The following is an 11053-nucleotide window of genomic DNA, read 5'->3' as shown; positions in this document are numbered from 1 at the left end:
CTGGGCTCCTGGCCCAGCACTACCATTCCTGCCCTGCAGCCACCTCTCCAATAGAGCCAGAGCCAAGACAATTTCCCCAGTCAGGGTGGACCGGCCCTGCGGTTATCTGCTGGCATTTCAGGGTCCGATATGGGCCCTAGCTCCACAGAAGGAGCCCTTGTCCCCTGGGAAGAACGACCTGGGAATCTCAGATCCAATCACCCTCCAACCTCCAACAGAACTTCACTGGAAAAGTTTTATTGAAAAAGAAATTATACAAATAAGTTCTTGGTTTGACAGCAACAAAGGTTCATTTTCCCCCGCCCTCCCCACCTTTGAACATCTACAAAAGGAGAAAAAAAAAGTTCATCCCCATGATGCCTGATCAGAGTGTGCCCATGAGTGCCCCCCACCATGAGCAGGTTCCTGATCCCTCTCTCTGGGGCCAGGGCCATCGTGGGGGTGCTTATCCCAGGGGCTGCAGCACCTCATTATTTTAGAGGGGAATTGGGAGAGAACTGGAATAGAGCTGGAGAGAGGGCTGAGGTGATGGTAGGGTCGGGAAAAGAGGGCCCCCATTCCACAGGGCTGGGCTGAAGCCCCCTAGCTTGATTCCACCTCACAGATGAGAAAGCACTTGGCTATAAATATGAACACTGATTGAGGCAGGCTTAATCCCAGGATGCTGAGGGCTGGACACGCCAACTGCCCCAGGGCCCACAGAATGTGGGGTGTCTGGGCTCAGCATCATGGTATCTGGGGGCCCACATCCAGACAGAGTCAATTCTGCCTGGGAAGATCTGCTCAGACACCCAGGAAGCCTGCTCTGTTTTCCCACCCCCACCCCATGGCACAACCAAGGTCGGTACCTCAGCTCCCCTCCATAGCACCCATGTGTCTCAGGAGCCTTGGGCTGCCTCCTGCCATCCCGTCACCCTGGGGCCCTACAACTCATCTCGCATCTTGTCACCCTTGGGCCGGACCAGGCGCCCAATGAACAGCAGGGAGCCGGTCTGGGTGTCTCGAACCAGGAAGATGAAGGGGTGGTCAGCGTAGAAGAGCTTGGGACTGCGCAGCTCCTCACGCCCGTAGATGTCCTGGTCAAAGGGGTTGCCCTCTGTGTCCCACTCGAAGGCGGTGGCGTGGAACACGCTGGCCAGGTACAGGTCCTTCTTGCCTGACATGCGTGACAGGTCTGCCTTGTTCTTGTCGATGGCCTCAGTCAGACCCAGTCCAGCCAGGTGTTTCTGTGGGAGAAGGGGGGTACCAGGTGAGGTCACAGCGGGCATGGCTCCTAGACCCTCACCCTCCGCCCATACCACCCATCACCTCCTATGCTGTCTGTTCCCCTCCCGGTCCTCTTCTGTGTGCTGGACATGACGTGGGCCCTCTGAACCATGGCCTCGTCACTCTCATGACAACCCTCCAAGACCTTCTAATCACCACTTCGAAGATGAGGAAACTGAGGTTGGGGAAAGGGAAGAATTTTATCCCTGTTCCTGCCAAGCGATCCGGATCAGTGCTTCTCAAAGCAGGGGCTGTGGACAGCCAGTATGGGCAGCACCCAGGAGCTTATAGGGAACATACATTTCCTGACCCACTCCCTCCCACAGCCACCATCTCAGTCTCCAGGGGTGGACCTGGGAACCTTCAATAAAATCTCTAGGTAATTCTTGGCGCACTCAAACATGAGGAAGACTAATCTAAGGATAGCTAACCCTGGGAGTTAAAGCCTGTCCAGAGTGACAGATGCCTGGGACTTGCTTCAAAATAATCTGACTGGGGAGGAATAGGTGTGTTTAGGTGAATCCTTATTGGTCATGAGTTAATGAGGGTTGAAGCAGGATGATGGATACAGGAGAGCTCATTATGCTGATCCCTCTATTTTTAATATATTTCCATAGAAAGAAAACACAGCCCCACAAACATACACACCCCCACCCCCACCACACATACCTTCCATGGTTCTGCAGAGGCCCTGGAAGCCAAGTACAAGCTCTTCCACACGTGAATTGTGTTTGCACCATAGCCTCACCTCCAACCGTCTCCCTTTCCAACAGCCTCACTGAACCATCAGCGCCCACAACAGTGTCTCAATGGCCGACATGCATTCCGGTAAGGTGCTTTCACCACCCCATCTCCCAGGAAGCCTTCCCTCTCCCCAAGACTGCAGCCCTGCCTCCCTGCGGCTCAGCACCCCAGCCTCGCTCTGTTTCAGTGTCTGGGCCTGTCTCTGGCCCCCGACTCAGAGCTCTCCCAGGGCAGGGCCCCGGTCCCACATCCTCCCTGACTCTCAGCAAGGAAGACGCAGCCATGGAGGGCTGCCGTCTTGAGTCCAAGGCCCACTTCCCCGGCAGGACCAAACGGGCACCTGACCTGGGATCCTGAGGGTCAGGGGTCCTGAGGCAGGTGTTCCAGGCCCAGCCAGCGATTCCAGTCCCAACGACCCTATACAAGTTACACCCTTCCCATTTCCCAACTCCGTGTACCCACTGGACTGGTGTGTCCACTCAGGGTTCCAAGAAGACACATGAGAGAAAGGGGGACCATGGAGTCAGGTAGCAGTGACTACAGGAGGAGGAGCTGGGAAGGGCCGGGGACAGGCTCAGGACACAGGGATGGCCCGTGTCTGGAAAGCGCAGCTCAATCCACAGTACAGACTCACAAGTGCCCCATTTTGTCTCAAGCTTCCTGTCCACTGTGTCAGCAGTGACTGTGAATCAATCCTGTGAGGGAGAAGCTTGCCAAGGAACCCTTTCTGGCATCCAAGGCAGGAATGAGATAAAAGCTTCCTCTTTTGAGTACATAAAGAAGTCTCTCTGGACAGACAAGGCCACCCTGAGTTTTCACCTTGAGGACTAACTACAGCTCCACCACTGACTAGCCAGTGTGACCTCAGCGAGTCCCGGCTTCTCTCAGAGCCACGGGCCACCACCCAGGGTGGTCACGAGGGGAAAAGACTGTTGAGCACGTGGCTTTGGGTTCCGGTCGTGGCTAGTGCCACACTGCTGGCAGCCATTGTTAGTCTTACTGCTATGTGAGCGTCGAGGTGGGCTTGAAGAGCCCGTCGCTGGGGGCACCTCAGACTCTCTGAGGGCACGGCCTGGCACCAGCCGCCTGAGCCACTCTCTGTGTGACTCTGGAGAAGCTGTTTAACCTTCCTGAGCCTCCATTTCCTCATTTGTAAGGAGCTCGATAGCCCTACCTGACGAAGCTGTTTTGAGCATGAAAAGTTTAATATATATGAAGTACTCTGTATACAGCAGGTGCCCCATTATATTTAGCTACTGAGATCATCATCATGTTCCCAAGGACAGGTTCCATGCCTCCTTCCCCAGCAGCGCTCAGTCCTGCCTGGACACCTAGAGGCTCAGGACAGCCCTGCTGAGCGGACAAATGGGCACCCCAAGCACCCCTCTCCTGCAGGCCCTGCAGCCCCCAAGCGGAGCCGTCCCTCACCTGCAGGTCATGGGTCACCTCTACCACCCCCTTGGGCAGGGAGATGGCAACAGCTTTCTTCTGCATCTTCCCCATCCAGATCTTCAGCTGCTCCTTGGTCAGAAGCTTCTCCAGGCGCTCCAGGGGCTCCACGTGGTGCGGCATGAGGATGAGGAGGCTGGACAGCTTATGGGCCAGGGGCATCTCCACCATCTGCAGCTTCTCCTTCTCGTCGTCGTAGTAGTTGTAGAGTCCTGTGGGGACAGCAGGGAGGCCGCTGGGCAGGCCAGGCCCCAGGCACCCTCACACCCCCAGCTCAGCCCCCTACTTGGCCAGGCACCCACCTGTGCGGTGCATCATCGTAACCCCGACGGTATATGAGCGGGTCACCATGAAGCCTCGGTTGTCCACCATCTTGTGGTGGAACTTCTCGTCCCAGTGCGCTGTAGCGGGAGGCAGAACAGGGTCGGAAACAGGCCCCGGCTTGGGAAACATGCCTTCGTTCCAGTCTTTGGAGCTCAGCAGCAGTCCCCCTCCCCTCTGAGCGCCCACCCCCCAGAGTACATGCTTCCCCCGCTTTGGGGGACTGGGGTGCTGGCCCCAGGACACTGCCGGAAGCTATGGCTCTCTACAGTCAGGGCCTGGCTGTTTCCACGTGACGGGGAATGCCTTCCGGAGGAGGACCCCCAGCTCAGCCACCACCCACCTCCGCCCTCCACTTGGCACCTGTCAGGCATTTAGGCGGCCCCTGCGGAGCTGTAGCCACCACCCCTGCCCAGACTCACGCTTGAAGAACATGGCGTTGACCAGCAGTGCGCCATCCGTCCGCTCTACATCCTTGGTGACCTCAGGCAGCTTGCCGTCGGTGGTCTGCGCAGCCCACTCATTGATGGACTGCAGGGCGCTGCGCTTGTCGCGGAAGTTGATCTTGGAGTGCTCGCAGTTATAGTGCTGCTTGCTGCTGCGCACGAAGTCCTCCGCGAAGCTCACCGAGCTGGGCCCATACAGGCGGCTGCCCAGCTTCCAGGTCACGTTGCGCGCTGTGCTATTGCTGAAGGCTCGCAGCAGCTCGCCCAGGCCCGCGTGCACCTCCTCGTCTCGCAGCTGCTCTGCACTCAGCACCGACTTGGCCTGGGACGCCGTAGTGGCCTTGCCCCCTAGCGACACGAGCCCCAGGGATGAGGCCACCACCACAGGCGACAGCAGGATGTTCTCCACTGCCTGGTCCTTGGCCATTGCCTGGTACAGGCTGAAGGCCAGGCCGGCACTGCGCTCAGCCAGCGTGGCTGCTTTGGGGCTCAGCTTCTCTGCCGTGCCTGGGGCCGCCGGTTTCTTCACCTCGGCGGCCAGGGCCATGGCCAGGAGGCAGCAAGTGCTGGTAAGCAGGAGGAAGCGCATGGCTGGGAGGCGGATGGTATGCACCACGAAGGACCTGTGAGGGCTGCAGAGAGGGTGGGCCTGAAACCTCGGGTATTCCTCCCTGATGACCATCCCCAGCCTTCTGGCAGCCACCAAGTCCCCTGCAGATGGGAGCAAGAAAGCCCCAAGTTCTGAGGAAAACAGCCCTAACTCAGAGCTGCCCAGATCCAACGTCTTACTCAGCCCACTCTCTGAGCTCCTCATCCAAAACAGCGTTTCTAGCAAGCCACCACCTCCTCCCAATTGATTTCTGAGGTGGAACTGACAACATGCAGTCTTATGCATTAATTATGCACTACCTCCATGCCTAACTAGACTGTGACCTCCAAGAGGACAGGAAATCTGGCCAGTCTGGTTTCCCTGTGTATCTCCAGCGCCTAGCACACAATAGGCCTCAGCTATTCCTGAATGAACAGAAACCAGGGCCACTCGGCCAGACTCAGGGTCCTCAGTTTGCATAAAGATTAGCTCTGATCTCATACCACCCCAGGGCCCTTCTCCCAGTGGCAAAAAGTGGCAGATGGACTGAGGGTCTGCATGAAACACAGGTGCCTGGGCAGAGGATGTCCTGTTGGGACAGGCGAAGGCCTGCTCCTCCCCCTATGCCTTTCCTTCTGCCCTGGGATATTAATGAGTCACTGGTTAGCTCACTCATTAAGCGGGGAAGCCCAGATGCTCCACTCTCCCGCCCCACGGTGCCCTTGCGTGTCACCTCCTTGCTCAGCCTTGGTCCCCATTTTCCACGCTGTCAGGGTCTAGGTCTCCATGCCCAAGGCCTGTGTCCTAGCAGGGACAGGACTGCCCAGCTCTCCACGGTCCCTGGCGTGAAGGGGAAATTCCCAGGACACAAGCTGAGTGCGGGGTAGGTTTCCTGAGAGGAAGGATACTGGAGGAGGGGTAGGTCACAGCTCAGTGGAGCAATGACACCCCCTCCCCTTCACCAGAGGCTGGCCAGATGTGTGTTTGCAGGAAGCTGGGTCTACCTCAAGTTCCATTCTGCCCTCTCATCTGACAGTCGCTGCCACCCAGGCCCTCTGCTCTATGGCTTCAGGGTGGGCAAGACCCCTCTCAAACCACAGTGGTAGCAGTGGCCCCTAAAACCAGCCTCACTCGCCTCTCTGGGGCCTCCAACCAGGACAGTCTCTCTGCATGGGATACATCCCCCCTACTTTCATGCAGGACAGAAGAGATGACAGGGCAAAGGGAAGGGTTGGAAGAACTCTAGTGGAAGCTGGGACCCCACTGCTCTGGCAGATCCCATCTCGTGGTTGTCCAAAAAGTACAAATTCGGAATCCTGGTGGAAGACCCTCAGGACCCTCAGGACAGATCCTGCAGGCCTGTCTGTAGGAGCCCCGGGTTTCTGGGAAGACTCCACGCTATAGCTACCCTATGAACCAGGGCACGTCCCCCCTCCCTGGGCTGCCAGCTCTTTGAAGGTATGGTGTAAAGGGAAAGCAAAAAATGCATGGGAGAGGGATGGGGTGGGGGGAGGCAAGGCACAGAGAGACCCGTACCCTACCGAGAGTCCAGACTGGGGAGATCATCTATCCCAGGGCCCAGGCCGCCTTCCTCCCAGCCCTAGCTCCTTCCCCACCAGGCCTGGAGCCTCAAAAGCAGAATGACCATAGGATTATTGCACAAACAAGGACACCTAAGAAAATGAAATGGAGCACTACTGATGATTACACCAGGACAACAAACATATGGCCACTCTATTAAAAGGCCACCACTAGTTCATACAGCTGTGATCCAGAGCACAGACCCTGGGCAGAGGCCACGAGCAACTCATTAGAAGAAAGTCAAGGAGCCCAGCTCACAGCTACGCCACGTGGCAGACACCATCTTGACAGCCCCCACCCACAGCCAACTACGACCTCAAAGGACTGGGAGGGGCCTTCCAAGAAAGCGCCAAATGACTAGTTTAGGATTCCTCAGGCAGCCACAGAGCTGCGCTCCTGCTCCTGCTCCTGCTCCCACTCTGGCTCTAGGTGACGTGGCAGGCTGGAAACGGAATTATCTGCATCCGCCAGCAGAGGGGGGCTTCCAGCTTGGGAAGCAGGAGGGTTCAGGTCCCAAGGGGTGCTCCAGGGCCTCCCTGGCCTTGGCTATGATAGGCACATCTGGCTCTGCAGGGAGATCCGTGGCTGTGTAGAGGGCTGCCTTGTTAATCCAGCAGCAGTCACAGAGGAAGACAAGTCATGGCAAGCAAGCCAGCTTCCCGAAGCCCAGCAGCCCAGCCCACGTTGCCACAGAGAAATCCCAGGCCCGAGGCCATGGTTAGACAATTTACAGTCCAACAAAGGACAGGAGCCAAGGGCTGTGCCCATAGCCAGACTCAGCTGAGACTGGATTCCGGGCTTCTCTAAGAGGGGAAGGGTAGCAAATTTTCAGGGGTCCACAAGAGAGGATCTCAAACAATTGAGGGAGTCTAAAGTACCTTGAAACTGCCTCAGAGGGAGGTCAATGCCTGCCTTTTTCATTCTGAAAGAAAACAGAAGAGTGAGGAGGGTGGGATAGGGCAGAGCTGGGGTGGGTGGTGGTGAGGGAGGGGCCTGTAAGGCCTAAGCCCCAAAATGGGGCTCTCCCCCAGCACAAAAAAAGGTTTAACCAGTCCCAGATCCACAGGGACCTTGGAGGCTGTCCACCTCACTGGGCAATGGGAGCAACTGAGGCCAGAAAGTGGGCAGGGAGGCACCCCAGGTCCCACAGGATCAGTGGGGGTCAGGCCTCCTAGCTCAGGGCTCCTTCCTCCCAGAAGCACCCACAGAGCCCCCTGAGGAAGCCAGGATGTAGTATCCTGTTACACAGGGAGTTAAAAAAAAATTCTGCTGGGAATCCCGTTGACCAGAGACAAAAGGAGTGGATCAAAACGGGAGGCCTCAGGAAGGGGGGGATGGGCAGATGAACCATCTGAGGACAGGAGGGTGTGGTACCAGCCAAAGACTTCCAGGGAACCAAGGCCCCCTAATTTTCCTCCGGCCTCCATCCGGGCCCTATAGCCCAGAGGGACATGGTGGACGGAAACCGGGAAGAGGAGGGGCCGGACCTCCTGGCAATGCTGGAAGTGGTTTCATTCTTTCTCCACTCCAGCCACCTCAGGAATGTCCCTGAGCTGGGGGCAGGGAACCCTGGCCTCTGGAAGTAGTACTCTTAACCCTGCAGTTACCCCCAGGACCAGGAGGTGGACAGAGTTAAGAGTGCCTTCTAGTCAGCTAACCCTTCCCTCCTGGGTGGGGGGATAGGGACCCAGCTGTTTCCTCCCCCCCAACCCCGTTCTGGAAGGAGGTGGGGGAGACCGTGCTGGTCAAGTTCCTTCTTTAGGAGCCAACATCTACCGGTGCAGGCTGCTGATCAGAAAAGGAGCAACCGTTGGTGACCCCTCGCAAACTGTGGGGAACCCAAGACACACACACACCCCCGCCCTGAGAAGAGCCTAGACTATTTCACCTCCTTTCCTACCTTCAGGAGGCTCCCCCCACCCCCAACAAGCCCGTCAGGAGCTGGACCACCCACCCCTGATGACCCCTGGGCCTCAGCCCCAGAGGCGGAGGCACCATTAACCGTAAAGCTGGCCTGGCCTCCTACCCCAGCTGGAAAGGGCCCCAGACCCCATCTTCTCCCTTCTGGTTCCCACACAGAGGCAATTCCCAGCATCCTGGCTCCCAGGCCCACTGTTTGCTCTCTGCCATCGCAACCCCTGCCCCATACTTCTGTAGAACTCCGCACTTGGTCCCAGCCCCCCAGTGCTCCGACTCCCCGCCCCGCCCTACACCTACGGGCTCACTCGGCCATCACCATCTACCCCCGAGCTCCGGATCCCAAACGCTCCAGCAGCTCCCAGGGTGCCAGGGCCTCCAGTTCGCCGGCTCTGGGTTGGCCCCCAACCCCTCCCCGAGGACCTCCCACCCCCTCTCACTCTCCGGAGCACCCCCCCCCCAAGGCGCCGGCTGCACGCTCGCCGGCCCCCCGCCCTCACCTGGGCCGGGCGGGCTGGCGCCGGACTAGAGTCCCACTCGAGCCGCGGACCGATTCCACTCTCCGCCGCTCCCGACTCCCCAGGTCTATATATGGCGTTCCCCTCCTCCCGCCCGTCCCGAGAAACTTCTGGAAAGTTGGAAAAGCTTCCGGAGGGCGCCCCGGCTCCGCCACAAAAAGCCAAAGACCTCCCCCAGACCGCCCCGGCTCCCGCCCCTCCCTCTGAGGGCTTTCACCCGGCCCCTGGGTCCTACTGCCCCCCACACCGGGCGGGGCTCGAGGAACCCCCGCAGAGAGGCTGGGCGCTGAGACCTGCACGACCTGCCCAGGGCGCGGGTGACCTCTGCCTCGGCGCACACTGCGGAGACTCCGCACTTTCGAGGTCCTGGAGATGGGGAACGGGGGGAGGGCGGTCGTTCGAACCGCTGAGCTGGATGGGACACTGAGCTCCTGGGTCCAGCTCCCAGGAGAGGAGCTCCCTCCTCCCCACATGCTGGCTTACCCCCGTCACACACCCTTCCAGCAGCCCTTACCCTAGCAGAGGCTCTGCCCGGAGGCGATCCACTCCCCCGTTTTAGAACGGAAACTTAATTAGGCCCCCGGACACAACCCTCCTCAGTCAGGGTCCCCCGCCTTTGTTTTAGGGGAGGTAGTCAGAAATTGAGAGACCGTTATCTTTCTCCATCCGCAGCTTATCCTGAACAGCTCGACCTCAGCGACCGCCCTGCCCAAAAGGGATCCTACCGGGCCCAATACCTGAGCCTAACTCTGGAAAGTCCCGACAGAGGCGGAGACTCCGGGAACGTCGTGGTTTGGCCGGGTCTGGACAAGTGCACAGGAAGGAGAACCTTGGCTGTCCACTAAGGAATACGTTGTATGATTCTAAGCAAGTTACTTGCCTTTTCCGGGCCCAGTTCCTTCTTTGGCTGTGAAATGTGCGGCTGTCATTCCTTGCCTAAGTCCCCCCACCCCCTTGCTTCCCTGTCTGTCTCTCGCTCTCCTTGGTTATCCCTGCCCCCTCCCAGGGCTCCAGGGCTCATTATCAAACCCTCTCATCCCACCCCTCCCACAACTGATAGTCCCTTGAGCCCAGAGCTAAGCTGGGTGTTCAGGTCTGTGCTAGGTGCTGAAGCCGCAGCTGAGAACAGGACAAAGCCCTGCGCTCAAGGATGTACAGTGTGAGGTGGTAAAGCGCACGTTAGCAGGGAACTCCGCAGAAGATTATTTAGGACTTCCCACTACCTCCCAGGAGTGCAATGATGGCTAACAGATGAGCCCAGTATAGAGAGGACAGGGCAGGTCAGAGAGACAGGACAGAGAGACACTTCATTCATTCATTCGTTCAACCAATCATTCAGCTGGGCTGAGTGTCTTCTGTCTTCCAGGTGCATCCTTGGATCTTGGGGAGCCAATGAATCTCAGCCACTGTGGTGAATCATCTGGATCCCCAGCAGCAGGGGTGGGGGAAGGGCCCTTTCCCTTTCCAGTGGTGACTAACTACAAAGTCTGGGTTAGGTGCTGCTGCTCAGAGTTTGAGGAAAAGGACTGTGGGAAATCTTAGGTTCCAAGAGCTTCAGACTCTTTGAGTCAGGGTCAAAGAATCAGAGAGGACTTGAATCCAAAAGTGACCATCATAGAAGGTAATATCTTACTTGAGTCCCCATGGAGTCTTTGAATCCATCTAGAGAATCTTAGAGTGTTAAATCTCAGAGTCAGAGAAGCTTAGAAGAAAAGGAGCAGGATCTCAGGGCCACAAGGCATCTCAGAGGTCATGGGTTCCTGTATGTGGCCCCTGGCAGGATCCCAAAGGCAGTATCCCAAAGGCAAGTGCACAGCCTCTCCTAGAACAGGGAATTCAAGCCCCACAGAGGCAGCCCAGTATTCTTTCTTAGGATAGGTCCCATTACTAACAAAATTGTTCCTCCTCAGTGTGGTGTCCATCTTCTTGGAGTGGCTGTCCTGGTTTCTACGTGCCTCTTCCTGCCTCAACTGTGGAACGCTTTTTTCTTTTTTTAAGATTTTATTTATTTATTTGACAGGTAAAGATCACAAGTAGGTGGAGAGAGGCAGGCAGAGAGAGAGAAGGAAATAGACTCCCCGCCGAGCAGAGACCCTGATGCGGGGCTCAATCCCAGTACCCCAGGATCATGACCCAAGCAGAAGGCAGAGGCCTTAACCCACTGAGCCACCCAGGCACCCCTGTGGAATGCTTTTAAGGGTAAGTCCTTGTTATCCAAGGAA

General features: G+C 57.5%; 1 protein-coding gene across 1 annotated transcript; it reads right to left on the bottom strand.

The window, feature by feature from the left end:
* Positions 1–221: 221 nt before the first annotated feature.
* Positions 222–8886, bottom strand: LOC111159606 (serpin family H member 1). Its single transcript, XM_022522144.1, has 5 exons — positions 8814–8886; positions 4203–4858; positions 3762–3860; positions 3439–3671; positions 222–1226 (listed from the first exon to the last, which is right to left on the bottom strand). Exons 2-5 carry the CDS (start codon positions 4813–4815, stop codon positions 924–926), a joined length of 1248 nt encoding a protein of 415 aa, XP_022377852.1. The 5' UTR covers positions 4816–4858; positions 8814–8886; the 3' UTR covers positions 222–923.
* Positions 8887–11053: the final 2167 nt, after the last annotated feature.

The sequence above is a fragment of the Enhydra lutris genome, unplaced genomic scaffold, assembly GCF_002288905.1.
Source record: "Enhydra lutris kenyoni isolate GAN:26980312 unplaced genomic scaffold, ASM228890v2 scaffoldscaffold68, whole genome shotgun sequence".
NCBI lineage: Eukaryota > Metazoa > Chordata > Mammalia > Carnivora > Mustelidae > Enhydra > Enhydra lutris.
Note: the sequence above shows the minus strand (reverse complement) of the source record. Positions and strands in the feature narration are given on the sequence as shown.